The sequence below is a fragment of the Oncorhynchus gorbuscha genome, unplaced genomic scaffold, assembly GCF_021184085.1.
Source record: "Oncorhynchus gorbuscha isolate QuinsamMale2020 ecotype Even-year unplaced genomic scaffold, OgorEven_v1.0 Un_scaffold_1403, whole genome shotgun sequence".
Lineage (NCBI taxonomy): Eukaryota > Metazoa > Chordata > Actinopteri > Salmoniformes > Salmonidae > Oncorhynchus > Oncorhynchus gorbuscha.
Genome location: NW_025746189.1, coordinates 133591 through 150661, shown reverse-complemented (window position 1 = coordinate 150661; position 17071 = coordinate 133591). Strand labels below are relative to the sequence as shown.

The window sequence follows — 17071 nt, the reverse complement described above, 5'->3', positions numbered from 1 at the left end:
GAAATCTCAGTTTTGGGAAAGTTATGTATAGTAACCCTAGGTGTAAAATAGTAAATAATGGCTACATCTCATAGTTTTAAACTATTTAGAGGAATAAAACAAGGTTGTACACTGTCGGCATATCTATTTATTATTGCCATCGAAATGTTAGCTGTTAAGATTAGATGAAACAATAATATTTAGGGATTACAAAATCCGTGGCTTAAAAACTAAGGTGTCATTGTAGTATGCTGGTGATTTATGTTTTCTTTTAAAACCACAATTAGTCTCTCCACGGCCTCATAGAGGATCTAGATACTGTTGCTCTTCTCTCTGGATTCAAACCACAATTAGTCTCTCCACGGCCTCATAGATCTTACTTTTGCTCTTCTCTCTGGATTCAAACCACAATTAGAGTCTCTCCACGGCCTCATAGAGGATCTAGATACTTTTGCTCTTCTCTCTGGATTCAAACCAAATGATGATAAGTGTACTATATTACGTATTGGATCACTAAAAAATGCTAATTTAGTTTACCAATAAGTAGTTTACCAATAAAATGGTCTGACGGAGATGTGGACATACTCGGTATACACATTTGGTTAGCAAGCGGCGATGATCCAGATGAAAAGGTTCAGAGTTTGCTGGTAGGAATCCGGAGGATATGGAGAGAAAAATAGGTCCGGTTTGCTCTGGTTTGAAACTCGTAAGAACTGGCGTGAGCTGTCCGAGCTAAAGGTAAGCTGCTGACCGCTAGCAGTGGTTAGCTGACTGATAGCTGGTAGCTAGTTAGCTAGTTAGCTTCAGTTGAGGGATTCCAGTTCTGAGGTAAATAGAAATACTTTAGGAATAAAAACAGATCCACACCACATTGGGTGAGGCGGGTTGAAGGAGAGTATTTGAAGTTGAGGTTTAGGAAAAATATGAAAAAGAATGTGAAAAAAAAGATATACATGGGCCAAGACAAAGATGACTGACTGCTTCGCCATCTTGGAACTGAGTGGATGTACATAATTTTCTCAAGGTCATTTAATAATCAAATCAATTTATTTGAGATTTCTGAGTTCGTTTTACATGCTATTGGTTTTGTGTAAAATTCACGAGCTGGGAAAATGTCGGCGCCCACTCTGTCTGCGTCAAAGAGTGGCAATTTCATGGTCGCACTACTGTTTTGAAGCTGAATGTAATGATGATCAGTCCTACATGTGTACTAATATTCAGACACATTCAGTTTCTATCTCTGTCTATAAATGTTAATATTGGTTTTTGATATAAATAATACAGTGAAGACAGGGTTATTCAGGAAAAATAGTACATAGTGCTGCCTAAAACATACTGCAACCTTGTACTGAATGGTTTTTGAGTTGTTTATTATTAATTATTTTACTTTATGTAAATCCAAGAAATCTACTATAGGTTAAGTTTAGTTACGTTGTGTAGCGTGTACTTTGTCTAATTTGAATGAATTCTTGTTTTGTTGTCAATGCTTACTTACCTGATCTATTGAAATGAGATGGACAGGAGCTCACTGGAGCTGAGTACCAGGAGCTGAGTACCAGCACCTCAATGTTCTACTGCTTGAGCTCATGTTCCTCTTATAGAATATTAGCTCTACAGTATTGTGGAGCTCCTGCATCTAAATATAAACAGTACCCCGCCACCTAAAATGAGTATCAAACTATTTCAGTCCAAGTCAAGCACTGAATTAGATAATTGCACAAGAAAAAATAGAATATATTTTAATAGAGAGTAAAGAGAGTGCCGGAACTGTCAAGACAATAACATTCGTTTCTGTTTCTCATTGTTACTACAGGACTAGAATTAAGTCTGAGGCCGGTAACGTCAACAGTGACGACAAACCCAGCCTGCCTCTCTCCTTCCACACTGAGTCCAAACCTACAGTCACTGGGTCCTGATTGTGACAGTGGAGCCCAGTTTGCACTGCAGGATCCAGAGATGGCATCAGTGAAGCTGGAAGACTGCAGTCAAACACTGGAGCTGAATGTCAACATTAAAGATGAAGAAGTGGAGGAGAAGATTGGGAAACCTGTTTCTCATGGTAAGAGCAGGTTCTATCTAACTATGTTGTTCATTCCAATTTCCCACTGTGTATGAAAAGTTGCAGAACTGTTTCATGATGAACTGTTTCAATGAGAAGGTAATGTTACTTCATGCTACTCCTACTTGCATGGTTTGACACCAGTATTGTCAGCATTTGTTTTATTCACTGGGATATCTGGAGTGCTCAAAGAGTAGTACACCTAAGTGGTGAAGTAGACAATCTGCCAGTGTTTTAAAGTTCTATGAAATGAGTCTTTTAAAAAAAAAAGGCTAGGCAAGTCAGTTAAGAACAAATTATTTGTTACATTGACGGCCTACCCCCGGCCAAACCCGGACAACGCTGGGCCAATTGTGCGCCACCCTATAGGACTCCCAATCATGGCCAGATGTGATACAGCCTGGTCACTAACCCTTTGATAGTAAGTGGAGGATGATATGGCTTTTACCCAGTTTTAGAATAGTTCTGTTCCCCTTTCTATTGTGCAGTCTACTGATATGAACATGTATGTCTCCCGGTACAGCCAGAAGAGTACTGGCCACCCATTTGAGCCTGGTTCGTGGCCACTTTGTTTCTACATCTGCGTTGCTTGCTCTTTGGGGATTGAGGCTGGGTTTCTGTAAAGCACTTTGACAACTTCTGATGTAATAAGGGCTACATAAAATACATGTGATTGACATGTATATCACATCAACTGACTGGTTCTTCTGATGTTGTTCACACAGGAGACAATGTTGAGACATTCTCTACATCTAGAGAGCAAAAGCAGGAAGATCACAGAGCTAAGAGGTCTCACCCCTGCCCACATTGTGAGGAGATTTTCCCATTTCTATCAAAGCTGAAAGTACACCTAAAAATACACACAGGAGAGAATCGGTATTCCTATACTGACGGTGGGAAGAATTTCACAACATCCAAGGCTCTGAGAGTTCATCAGAGAATGCACACAGGAGAGAAGCTGTTCTCCTGCTCTGACTGTGTAAAGTGCTTCACAACATCAACTAGGCTAAAAGTTCATCAAAGAACACACACAGGAGAGAAGCCTTACATCTGCTCTGACTGTAAGGTGAGTTTCTCTCTACTGCGCAACTTAAAACGACATGAACGTAGACACACAGGAGAGAAGCTTTACTCCTGCTCTGACTGTAAGGCGAGTTTCTCTCTACTGTGCAACTTAAAACGACATGAACGTATACACACAGGAGAGAAGCCTTACTCCTGCTCTGACTGTGGAAAAAGTTTCTCTCGACTGGGCCACTTAAAAACACATAAACATGTACATACGGGAGAGAAGCCTTACTTCTGCTCTGACTGTGGAAAAAGTTTCTCTCGACTGGGCCACTTAAAAACACATAAACAAATACATACAGGAGAGAAGCCTTACTCCTGCTCTGACTGTGTAAAATGCTTCACAACATCAGCTGAGCTAAAAGTTCATCAGAGAACACACACAGGAGAGAAGCCTTACTCCTGCTCTGATTGTATAAAATGCTTCACAACATCAACTAGGCTAAAAGTTCATCAGAGAACACACACAGGAGAGAAGCCTTACATCTGCTCTGACTGTGCGGCAAGTTTCTCTGTACTGTGCCACTTAAAACGACATGAAAGTATACACACAGGAGAGAAGCCTTACTCCTGCTCTGACTGTGCGGCGAGTTTCTCTCTACTGTGCAACTTAAAACGACATCAACGTGTACACACAGGAGAAAAGCCTTATCACTGCACTGACTGTGAGAAGAGATTCTACAGATTGGGCCATTTAAAAAGACACCAATGTATACATAAAGGAGAGAAGTTTTCTCAGACCAGCTAAGATTAGACACTCCACTTAATTCTCATGTCATTAAATAATTGGCAACGTTGAATTGAATCAAATTAAGAAAGTGTAGAACACTCAATTGTTATCCTGTTGTTTCTCACTGTGAGAGAACCATGCAGAGGGATTGGAGCATTATAAAATGTTAGCCTGTCTTTACTTTACTGATCAGTGTACACCTTGACAGTTTTGGTGAGTGTTGTTAGCATCTACTGTAAAGATATTGAGATGACCTTGGATTTGCCCTTAAGGTTGAATATCCTTTGTGAGGCTTCTCACAGTGGAGTCTGATGGGTAACTGAGTGGTACTGCTTCACTCTGCAGTTTTCTGTGGGATTGAGCTAGTAGACACAACATGCACTGAGTGTACAAAACATTAACGACACCTGTTCTTTCCTTGACATAGACTGACCAGCTGAACCCAGGTGAAAGCTATGATCCTTAATGATCTAGTTGTTGTGTATTTATTATAGATCCTCATTAGCTTTCAACAAAAAACAAACTGCTGTTGCAGTGGGCTAAGGAATGAAAACACTGGACACTGGAAAATTGGAAACATACTGCCTGGTCTGATGAATCCCAGTTCCTGCTGTTTCATACTGATGGGAGGAAATGGTGGAAAAAGTACCTAACTGTCATACTTGAGTAAAAGTAATGATACCTTAATAGAAAATGACTCAAGTGAAAGTGAGTCACCCATTAAAATACTACTTGAGTAAAAGTATTTGGTTGTTAATATACTTATGTATCAAAAGTAAAAGTATGAATAATTTCAAATTCCTTCAATTAAGCAAACCAGACGACACATTTGTCTTTAAAAAATGTTTATAGTACGGAAAGCCAGGAGCAGACTCCAACACTCAGACATCATTTACAAACGAAGCATTTGTGTTTAGTGAGTCCGCCAGATCAGAGGCAGTGGGGAGGACCAGGGATGTTATCTTGATAAGTGTGTGAACTGGACCATTTCCTGTCCTGCTAGTCATAAAAAATGTAAGGGGTATTTTGGATGTCAGGGAAAATGTATGGAGTAAGAAGTACATTATTTTCTTTGGGAATGTAGTGAAAAAGTTGTCAATGATATAAATAGTAAAGTACAGATACGCCCCAGAAACTGCTAAATTAGTTATTTAAAGAAATGTTTCTGAAAAAAGGGGTCAAATTAAAAACAAACAAAATATATAAATAGTAAAGTACAGATACAACTAAAGTAGGTCTTTAAATCATTTTTACTTAAGTACTTTACACCACTGCATGCATCCATGCCGTGTGTCAGCATTGCAGGCTGGTGGTGTGATGGTTGGGGTGTGTTTTCAGGCCACACATTGGGCCTCTTGATAAAAGATGAGCAATGTTTGAATGCCACAGGATATCTAAAGAATATCAGGTGCCTCCCTTCACTGCAGCAGTGTATCCATCTTCAAATAGTTTTCTTCAGCAGGATTATGCCACAAGGCTTGTCCAGGAATGGTTCCAAGAACATGACAGTGAATTCAGTTTACTGCAGTGGCCTGACGAGTCACCAGATCTCAATCCAATTGTTCATCTGTGGGAGGAGATGGAACAAGCTATTCAGACACGAGCTATTCAGACACCTTGGACAGTCTATGCACCGATGAATTGAGGATGTTCTGAGGACAAAGGGGGGTGCAACTCAATATTAGGAAGGTGTTCCTGATGTTTTGTACACAGTGTATATCAGATAAAGATGGGGTGGTCAGTTTTTAGCATTGGTATGGGTGTATTATTGTATTACTAAACTTTTGTTTAATGATTAACAGACTATGAATCTACTGCTTGTTTATTAAATTGTCTTTAATACTTGATTCATTATTGTAGTCATTGATGATGAATCTATTTGAATAACTGTATTGAAGTTAATTGTTCTGTTGGCATGTAGCCTAGCGGTTAAGAGTGTTGGGCCAGTAACTGAAAGGTTGCTTGTTTGAATCCCGAGCCGACTAGGTGTAAAAATCTGTCATTGTGCCCTTGAGCAAGGCAATTAACTCTTATTTCTCCTGTAAGTCTCTCTGGATAAGAACATCTGCTAAATGACAAGAATGCAATGAAAAATAATGTTTGTATATACAGTTTTTTCTCTCTTGTGTATAATTAAATTAAATAAACTGTTTGAAGTGACATACTGTATATACAATACACAACATGACCACTTTGTTTACCCTGGTCACAGGGACAGGACCATAGTAAACTAGACTATGTAACTGCTGCTGTTAGTAGCCTACAGTTTCCATGTAATACAGCATGTCAGATCACTAATGATTAGGTGTATAGGCTGCTACATTTCTGCTTATGTCTTTTGGGAGTGATATGTTATCAGGCTAAGTAACTACTAGGTACATTATTTACCCATTTCAATCTTATACCAACCAACCCTATGCTTGGTGTGACTGTTATGGTCAGAACAGACCATCTGATATGCCCCTAAATATTATAATATGTAACCTGGAATTAAAATGTAAGCGGACCAGTGCTTCTACAGTGAATCACATCTTGTGCTGTTTGAGAGAGATGTGGTTAGACTACATTGTATCGTTGTTTCCTCTTCTGAGGGCACTGGTGGGCAACAATATAATTTCAATTCACATAGACAATGAATATTTCAAATACTTATTTTCCACCATAATTTGTAAATAAATTCATTAAATCCTACAATGTGATTTTCTGGATTTTTTTTTCTCATTTTGTCTGTCATAGTTGAAGTGTACCTGTGATGAAAATTACAGGCCTCTCTCATATTTTTAAGTGGGAGAACTTGCACAATTGGTGGCTGACTAAATACTTTTTTCCCCCACTGTATGCCTTGATGATACTCAGAAACATGTATTTACCACATCAACATCTTAATTTCTAAAGTAATGTAAAATATTATCCTAAGAACAAGCATATGAGGTTCACGTATGGGAAAATCATCAATATCAATTGTAATTTAATACACCGTTGCCACAACAATATGTAGTGTGATGGTAATGACATAGTGTGGTGGTAATTACAGAGTGTGGTGGAAATGACATTTCATAGAAAACAACTGATGAAAAATACCATGAAACATTAATGTCACAGTAGTACATGTTTAATTTGATTGAAGATATAGAACAGACCATTTGTTCCAATTCATCCCAAAGGTGTTCGATGGGGTAAAGGTCAGGGCAATGTGCGGGCCAGTCAAGTTCTTCCACACCGATCTCAACAAACCACTTCTGTATGGATCTTGCTTTGTGCGCGGGTACATTGTCATGCTGAAACAGGAAAGGGCCTTCCCCAAAACTGTTGCCACAGAGTTGGAAGCACAGAATCATCTAGAATGTCATCGTATGCTCTAGCGTTAAGATTTTATTTCACTGGAACTACTTGAAATGAATTCTCTCTCACCCTTGGTAGTTACTAACCCTTGTGACAGTGGCAGTTTGGAACTCGGTAGTGAGTTGTCATGTCTAAATGTTGATATTTAACCCTAACCCAGTAACTCGGTAGTGAGTTGTCATGTCTAAATGTTGATATTTAACCCTAACCCAGTAACTCGGTAGTGAGTTTTCATGTCTGAATGTTTATATTTAACCCTAACCCAGTAACTCGGTAATCAGTTGTCATGTCTAAATGTTGATATTAGCATGCTAACTCCACGGTCTTAAGTAATACTGTTACATATACCTGTTTGACAGACTAAATTATAGGCTATTATCCATATATTTTGTCAGCCTATTCCTTCAGTCACCATTACAGTTGAATATTTTCCCGGGATTTTACAAATATGCCACCCTGAGTGGGGCAGCGGTCTAAGACACTGCATCTCAGTGCTAGAGGCATCACTACAGACCCTGGTTTGATTCCAGGCTGTATCACAACCGGCTGTGATTGGGAGTCCCATAGGGCAGAGCACAATTGGCCCAGTGTCGTTCGGATTAGGGTTTGCCCAGGGTAGGCTGTCATTGTACTTGTAGTTCTTTATGATAGCCACATTAGCAGCTAATTAGCATTTCATTTTTGAGCAGGTTGAGAGCCTCAAATTCCTTGGTGTCCACATCACCAACAAACTAACATGGTCCAAGCACACCAAGACAGTCGTGAAGCAGGCATGACAAAACCTATTCCCCCTATTGCATCATTGCCTGTTATGGCAAATGCTCGGCCTCCAACAACAAAGCACTGCAGAGGGTAGTGCGAACGGCCTAGTACATCACTGGCGCCAAGCTTCCTGGACGTAATTATATCTACAGCTGAGAAGTTTTTGGGCCTCCAAGACTTCACAGACTACTGTCGCCAGAAAATGTTTCATCCTTAGTGGATCTGCACCACGACTGCTGTGTTAAATGCTTATCAGTTGCCATGTACAAAGTATCAAAATACTAAAATACAACTTAAACCGGACTCTAAAATAATTTAATTTAAAAGTTAATTGTATTTTTTTTTATCACGGAAACAATTAAAAAATATGGACAAATAAATAAATAATGAAATGTTAATTATATACAGGCGCCCGTGTAATCATCTGCCAGAGAGTAGCCCCAATCGTCCCGAGCCCCAAGTAATACATTTGGGCCAGATAACTCACACCGGATTCGGCCCGAGCTCAATCCCCGCATCCTCAGGTCACATGATGTCGGCGGAGTCTGACTCTCAGCAGAGTGCCCCGACACACAGCCGGAATCCGCCCAGATCCACTGTGCTAGCTGGGGTGGGACAACATTCCACAGGCCACAATCGACAGCTTGATCAACACTATGCAAAGGAGAAGTGTCCCAGAGAAGGAGGAGGAGCAGCAGCTACAGCTACCCCCTTCTCATGTAATGGGGGTAGGGCCAACCCAAGGTTCCCGAAATGCACGGACGGTGTTAGTGGGGGAACAGGAAGTTCCCCACAGGCACTCACCATTCTTCAGAATAATAAAAAAAAAGCGCCAGAACTGTGCAGTCAAGAAGGTAACTTTTGTGCCCGTTTCATTTTATTACTACAGGTACGTAATAGCACGTTTAAACTTTCTAATGTCGAAAGAACATGTCATTCCATGCTCGGTAACAAATCCATTAAATTATTATCACGTTTGGTAAAGTTTTGATGTGTTATTTTTGTGTCAAACCGAGTGGAGAACGTGGTGACGTTAACTATTTTGCAAGTCACGTAACTAGAGACGTTGGGTTTGTTTTAGTGGATTTACATATTCTGCTCAGGTTAACAATAATAAAGAATTTTAAAAATGAGATTTCCGAGCTGCATGTTATCGGTTTTGTGTAAAATTCACAGGCTGTGAAAATGGCGGCGCCGACTCGGACTGAGTCAACGGACCAAAGTGCAGACAATGTTACGGTTGCGCAACTGTTTTGAAGCTGAATGTAATGATTGTAGTTTTCTACATGTGTACTAATATTCAGACACATGCAGTTGTTTCTATCTTTATCTATACATTTCAGTATGGTGTGAACGGAAATACTGCTGGTTTTTGATTGAAACAACGAAGACGCGCGGTTCTTCAGGAAAATAATACATAGTGATGCTTGAAACAAACTAACCTTGTACTTCATGGTTTTTGAGTAATTTTATGTGAATTTAGGACATCTATATATTAAGTGATCTTACGTTGTGTGTCCTTTGTGTCTAATATTAATGCATCAATGTTTTCTTGTCAATGCTTACCTACCTGATCTATTGAAATGAGATCAGTTCTTGACTTGGACAAGAGTTCACCTCCAAATGTCTACTGTTTGAGCACATGTTCCTCTTATAGAATATTAGCTTAACAGTGTTGTGGAGCTCCTGCACCTAAATATAAACAGTACTGGCACCTATTTCAGTCCAAGTCAAGCACTGAATTAGATAATTGAACAAAAGAAATATAATATATTTTTAGAGAATAAAGAGGGTGCCAGAACTGGCAAGACAATAATGTATGTCTGTTTCTCTTCTACTACTTGCTGACTCAGATATGAGGCTAGTAACATCAACAGTGAGGACAAACCCAGCCCTCCTCTCTCCTTCTGCACTGACTCCAAACCTACAGTCACTGGGTCCTGATTGTGACAGTGGAGCCCAGTTTGCACTGCAGGGTCCAGAGATGGCATCAGTGAAGCTGGAGGACTGCAGTCAAACACTGGAGCTGAATGTCAACATTAAAGATGAAGAAGAGGAGGAGAAGATTGGGAAACCTGTTTCTCATGGTAAAAGCAGGTTCTAAGTTTGTTTCATCCCAACTTCCCACTGTGTATGAAAAGTTTCAGTAGAACTGTTTCATGATGAACTGTTTCAATGAGAAGGTAGAAGTGCCCATTATTTATATTCTAACTATAGAATTAGAATAATCGTTCTATTTCCATGATTCCAAAAGTTCACCTTGGTGTTTTGATCTAAATTGCAACATTTGGTTAATAATAAGCCCTAGTATTTTTGCCCATATCGTGGCAGTGTGTAAATGACCTCAAATGAGTGCAGGGAATTGTTTTAGGTTGAAGTTGAATTGAACAGTATAAAACAATCAGAATTGAGAAAGACCCATTGAATTAATTTAGAATATAAGTGTTGCCACCCTGGGGTCACGCACTACTCATAAAGCAAATGTGGAACTTTTATTAATCAAAAACATAAAATACCGTCAAAAATATGAAAAATGCCATGGTGTGATATTTTAGCCACATCGCCCATCCCTGTCAGAGCAAAAACCAAGCCATGAGGTTGAAGGAATTGTCCGTAGATCTCCATGGAAGGAACAATTCACAAGCTGGTAAAATGGCGGCTCCCACTCGGTCTGCGTCAACGGACTTCAGTGCAGACAGTGTGGATGCAGCAGAGACCATTTCAGCTTCAAAACAGTAGTGTGACCTTAAATGTAATGATTATCAGTTTCTACATGTGTAGAATATTGACACATTCAGTTTGTCTGTCTATGTATTTCTATATGAAATACAATTGTTTTTTGATTGAAATAATACCGTGAAGAAGGTTAAGGAAAATAGTACATAGTGATGCCTAAAACAAACTGTAACCTTGTATTAAATGGTTTTTGAGTCTTTTATGCATTTATCTACTACAGGTTAAGTTTTAGCTCAAATGTATTATGAAGCTCCTGCATCTAAATATAAACAGTACCAGCACACAAAATGAGTATCGGCAACTATTTCAGTCCAAGTCGAGCACTGAATTAGATAATTGACCAAGAAAAATCAAATATATTTAATAGTGAATAAAGAAAGCGCCAGGACTTTGAATACACAACTTTTGTGTCTGTTTCTCCTCTGGTACTTGCCGACTCAGGTATTACATTTACATTTAAGTCGGTAACATCAACAGTGAGGACAAACCCAGCCCTCCTCTCTCCTTCTGCACTGAGTCCAAACCTACAGTCACTGGTTCCTGATTGTGACAGTGGAGCCCAGGAATCAGAGATGACATCAGTGAAGCTGGAAGACTGCAGTCAAACACTGGAGCTGAATGTCAACATTAAAGATGAAGAAGAGGAGGAGAAGATTGGGACATCTGTTTCTCATGGTAAGAGCAGGTTCTAACTAACTAAGTTTGTGTTTTTCATTCCAACTTCCCACTGTGTATGAAAAGTTGCAGTAGAACTGTTTCATGATGAACTGTTTCAATGAGAAGGTAGATGTTATTTCATGCTACTGAGACTTGCATGGTTTGACACCAGTATTTCCAGCATTTGTTTTATTAACTGGGCTGTCTGGAGTGTTCAGAGTAGACTGATGAAATGAAGTAGACAAACCGCCAGTGTTTTAAAGTTCTATGAAATGAGTGTGTAGTTTCTAACCCTTGTGATAGTGAGTGGAGGATGTTATTGCTTCCACTAGATGTCAACCGTATTTATACATAGTTTCAGGCTTGTTTTTTGAAAAACAAACGAGTAATGGTTGTTTATCCATGGGGAGCACTAAGAGAAAATTAGTCTCTTTGCCCGCGTGAACGAGGGCGCGCTCTTCGTAATTTTCCTTTCCTATTGAACATACTAGACGCCGTATGAAGTATTATCGTTTATTTAGATATTAGAGTAACTGAGAATGAATTAGTCTAGTTACCTGCCTTCCTGGTAAAGTCCTAATGGCAGGGGATTTTAATTGCTCCTGAGTCGAAATAAGTTACATCTTTTCATTAAGGACTTAAATCTATGTGAACCTTGGAGGATTCAGAACCCGAGTAAAGGGAGTATTCCTGTTACTCGTCAACATTTTAAATAATTTTCTCGTACAGACTACTTTTTAGTTTCTTGCTCATTGCTTCCCAATGTAGCAGGAAGTGGATATGATATTATTGTTCTGAGTGACCATTCCCCTGTGTCATTATTCTACAGGGATACAAAACTAGTAAAAGGATCCTCCTAGATGGCATTTGCATCCCAGATGGTTACAGGACCCAAACTTCTTACATTACCTTAGAGTGCATATCGATGTTTATTTTACATTGAACACTGACCAAACGTCATCGAGTACCAGATGGAAGGCTTTCAAAGCACATACTAGTTATGTGAAATATCACAACAAGATACATATCTAGCAAGATATGTGAAATATTACAGTATTTGTTTGAAAAGTAGGAAAGAATAGCTCCACCTATAACAGTAACGCTAGTTAGTGAAGCCTGAGACCAACGTTACAGTATGGACAGTCCAAAATAGTTGTAGATGATCCACAACACAGGGTCTTTTGCTAGTAGCTACCAAGTAACAAAGTGGCCCTCCCACATAGTGTTAACATAGTATACCATGATACGGTTACAAACCAATAAAATATCACAGATCAGAAATGAACAGCCTCCATGAGGAAAAGATGCCATTGAATATGTGCCACGTTACCCAAAGTTCCTTTGCATGTGAGTGTCAATCATATTAGTCCAAGGATATGATTTGAAAGGCCTCCATCATTCTTAAATGGAAGAAGTTTGGAACCACCAAGACTTTTTAGGAAGCTGGACTCCCGGCCAAACTGAGACATCAGTGGAGAAGGGCCTTGGTCAGGGAGGTGACCAAGAAGCCGGCCGATGCTCACTCTGACAAAGCTCCAGAGCTCCTCTGTGGCGAAGGGAGAACCTTCCAGAAGGACAACTATCTCTGCAGCACTCCGCTAATCATGCCTTTATGGCAGACTGCCCAGATGGAAGCCACTCTTCAGTAAAAGGCTCATGACAACCTGCTTGGAGTTTGCCAAAAGACACCGAAAGGACTCCGATCATGAGAAACTAGATTCTCTGGTCTGATAAAACCAAGATTGAACTCTTTGGCCTTAATGTCAAGCATCACGCCTGGAGGAAACCTGGCACCATCCCTACAGTGAAGCATGGTGGTGGCAGCAGCATGCTGTGGGGATGTTTTTCAGCGGCAGGGACTGGGAGACTAGTTGGAAAGTACAACAAAGTACAGATAGATCCTTTATGAAAACCTGCTCCAGAACACTCAGGACCTCACAATGGGGGTGACTGTTCACCTTCCAACTACCCTAAACACAAAGCTAAGACACCACAGGAGTGTCTTCGGGACAAGTCTCTGAATGTCCTTGGGTGGCCCTGCCAGAGCCCAGACTTGAAACCAATCAAATATCCTTGGAGAGATATGAAAATAGCTGTGTGGCGACACGTCTACAGAGAAGAATGGGAGAACCTCCCCATAACAGGTATGCCAAGCTTGAAGCGTCATACCCAAGAAGACTCAAGGCTGTAATCACTGCCAACGGTGCTTCATCAAAGTATGGAGTAAAGTAAAGGTTCTGACTATTTATGTAAATGTGATATTTCCGTTTCGGGGAAAAATGGAAATAGTTCCAATAATTTTTCAGTGATTTTTAGAAACAAAAAAGTAAGGGCTGTGTTTCGTGTAAGCTTACCCTGGCGTGACGTTTTGATAACCATGGAAATTTATCTCGGACTAGGTGACTTACCAATATATTAGTCTCTATTTCCTCTCAGATTATAAAATGCTAATAAGCATCATTGTAGACATTAGGGGTCGACCGGTTAATTGGAATGGCCGAATAATTAGGGCCGATTTCAAGTTTTCATAACAATCGGAAATCTGTATTTTTGGGTGCCGATTTGCCTATTTAAAAAAAAAAAAGTTTTATAATTGTTTTAAATATTTTTGTTATTTATTTAAAAAATGTTTTTACACCTTTATTTAATCTTTATTGAACTAGGCAAATCAGTTAAGAACACATTCTTATTTTCAATGACGCCTAGGAACGGTGGGTTAACTGCCTGTTCGGGGGCAGAACGACAGATTTGTACCTTGTCAGCTTGGGGGGATCCAAATTTGCAACCTTACAGTTAACTCGTCCAATGCAATAACGACCTGCCTCTCTCTCGTTGCACTCCCCAAGGACACATGGTTGATATTACTAGATATTATCTAGCATGTCCTGTGTTGCATATAATCTGACTGAGCATACAAGTATCTAAGTATCTGACTGAGCGGTGGTAGGCAGAAGCAGGTGCGTAAACATTCATTCAAACAGCACTTTCGTGTGTTTTGCCAGCAGCTCTTCGTTGTGCGTCAAGCATTGCGCTGTTTATGACTTCAAACCTATCAACCCCCGAGATGAGGCTGGTGTAACCGAAGTGAAATGGCTGGCTAGTTAGCGAGCGCTAATAGCATTTCAAACTTCACTCGCTCTGAGCCTTGGAGTGGTTGTTTTCCTTGCTCTGCTTAATAACAAAAGAACATGTCATTCCATGCTAGGTAACAAACCCATTAAGATATTATCACGTTTGGTAAAGGTTTGTTGTTTTTGTGTCAAACCAAGTGAATGTGATAAACTATTTTAAGTCACACAGAAACTTTAGGTTTGCCTGAATGGATGTACATAATTTCTTCATGGTAATTTTAATAAATTAATTATTTGGGATTTGAGTTCATTTGGCATGTCATTGGTTTGTGTGAAATCCGTGGGCTGGTAACAGGGCGTGCCCACTGTCTGCGTCAACGGATTGCAGTGCAGATGCAGAGAGACAATTTCACGATCGCACTACAGTTTTGAAGCTGAATGAAATTATTATCATGTGTAGTAAAATTCAGACACAGTTGTTTCCATATTTATCTGTAAATGTTTCTATGAACGGGAAATACTATTTTTTGATGTGGTTATACAGTAGAGACCAGGTTATTCAGGAAAATAGTACATAGTGCTGCCTAAAACATACTGCAACCTTGTACTAAATCGTTTTTGTCATTTGTGAATTTAGGACATCTACTTTTGGTTAAGTTCACTTACGTTTGTGTGGCCTAATTTTAAAGTGTGTCCTTTCTAATGTGAATTGATTCATGTTTTGTTGTCAATGCTTAGCTACCAGATCTATTGTAATGAGATCAGTGCTTGACTTGGACAGGAGCTCACCTCAAATTTCTACTGTTTGAGTTCATGTACCTCTTATAGAATATTAGCTCAACTGTGTTGTGAAGCTATTGAACCTAAATATAAACAGTACCTGCACCTATTTCAGTCCAAGTCAAGCACTGAATTAGATAATTGAACAAGAAGAAATATAATATATTTTTAGAGAAGAAAGTCTTGACTGTTCCGTCAATTTCTAACTTTTTGTCTGTCTCTCATTGTTACTACAGGACGACTAGAATTACATCTGGGAACATCAGTGAAGCTGGAAGACTGCAGTCAAACACTGGAGCTGAATGTTGACATTAAAGATGAAGAAGCGGAGGAGAAGATTGGGAACCTGTTTCTCATGGTAAGAGCAGGTTCTCTCTGACTAAGTTTGTGTTTCATTCCAACTTTCCACTGTGCATGAAAATGTGCAGTAGAACTGTTTCATGATTAACTGTTTCAATGAGAAGGTAGATGTTATTTCATGCTACTCAGACTTGCATGGTTTGACACCAGTATTGTCTGCATTTGTTTTATTTACTGGGCTATCTGAGAGTAGACTAAAGAAGTGAAGTAGACAATCTGCCAGTGTTTTAAAGTTCGATGAAATGAGTCTGTAGTTACTAACCCTTGTGATAGTGATTGAAGGATGACACACCCCCTTTTTAGCTTTCAACTCTTACCCACTTTTATAATTGTTTCATTCCCCTTTTGTGTTGTACAGCCTACTGATATGAATACATATGTCACCCCTTTGGGCCTGGTTCCTCTCTGTTTCTTCCAAGGTTCCTGCTCTTTCTGGAGTTTTTCCTGGCCACTGTGCTTCTATATCTGCATTGCTTGCTCTTTGGGAATTATAGGCCGGGTTTCTATAAAGCACTTTGTGACAGCTGATGATGTAAAATGGGCTTCATAATATACATTTGATTGACATGTATACCACTCCAACTGACTGGTTCTTCTGATGTTGTTCACACAGGAGACCATGTTGAGACATTCTCTACATCCAGAGAGCAACAGCAGGAAGATCACAGAGCTAAGAGGTCTCACCACTGCCCACATTGTAAAGAGATCTTCCCATTACTATCAAAGCTAAAAATACACATAAAAATACACACAGGAGAGAATCTGTATTCCTTCACTGACTCTGGGAAAAGATGCACAACATCAGGGGCTCTGACAGTTCCTCAGAGAGCACACACAGGAGAGAAGCCTTTCTCCTGCTCTGACTGCAGGAAGAGTTTCTCTCAATTGGCTTTCTTAAAAATACACAAACGTATACATACAGGAGAGAAGCCTTACTCCTGCTCTGACTGTGGGGTGAGTTTCTCTCGACTCGATGCCTTACAAACACACCAACGTATACATACCGGAGAGAAGCCTTACTCCTGCTCTGACTGTGGAAAGATGTTCTCTCAACTGGGCCACTTGAAAAGACATAAACATACACATACAGGAGTGAAGCCTTATTCCTGCTCTGACTGTGTAAAATGCTTCATAACATCAACTGAGCTAAAACTTCATCAGAGAACACACACAGGAGAGAAGCCTTACTCCTGCTCTGACTGCGGGAAGACTTTCTCTCAATTGGCTTTCTTAAAAATACATGAACGTATACATACAGGAGTGAAGCCTTATTCCTGCTTTGACTGTGGACATATTTTTCTCAACTGGCCCACTTGAAAAGACATGAACATATACATACAGGAGTGAAGCCGTACTCCTGCTCTGGCTGTGTAAAATGCTTCATAACATCAACTGAACTAAAAGTTCACCAGAGAACACACACAGGAGAGAAGCCTTACTCCTGCTCTGACTGCGGGAAGAGTTTCTCTCGAATAGGTCTCTTAAAAACACATGAACGTGTACATAGAGGAGACAAGCCTAACCACT

General features: G+C 39.8%; 1 protein-coding gene across 2 annotated transcripts; it reads left to right on the top strand.

Moving 5' to 3' along the window:
• The first annotated feature begins 1788 nt into the window (after positions 1 to 1788).
• LOC124022475 (oocyte zinc finger protein XlCOF6.1-like) lies at positions 1789 to 16828 on the top strand. 2 transcript variants are annotated; one of them, XR_006836387.1, is made up of 2 exons: positions 1789 to 2038; positions 16158 to 16828. XR_006836387.1 is itself a non-coding variant. In XM_046337389.1 (2 exons), the coding sequence occupies exons 1-2, from the start codon at positions 1936 to 1938 to the stop codon at positions 3852 to 3854; spliced, it is 1194 nt and encodes a 397-aa protein (XP_046193345.1). In that variant the 5' UTR covers positions 1789 to 1935; the 3' UTR covers positions 3855 to 4578. The 2 variants fall into 2 exon arrangements, 1 of the variants encoding a protein (XP_046193345.1); XM_046337389.1 differs by lacking the exon at positions 16158 to 16828 and adding an exon at positions 2764 to 4578.
• The last annotated feature ends 243 nt before the right edge of the window (positions 16829 to 17071 follow it).

Excerpts from the sequence above, each read along its gene's own strand:
- LOC124022475 (XM_046337389.1), top strand. The coding sequence starts at position 1,936 with ATGGCATCAGTGAAGCTGGAAGACTGCAGTCAAACACTGGAGCTGAAT. Across the intron at positions 2,039-2,763 it reads TGGGAAACCTGTTTCTCATG|GAGACAATGTTGAGACATTC; the intron begins GTAAGAGCAGGT and ends TTGTTCACACAG.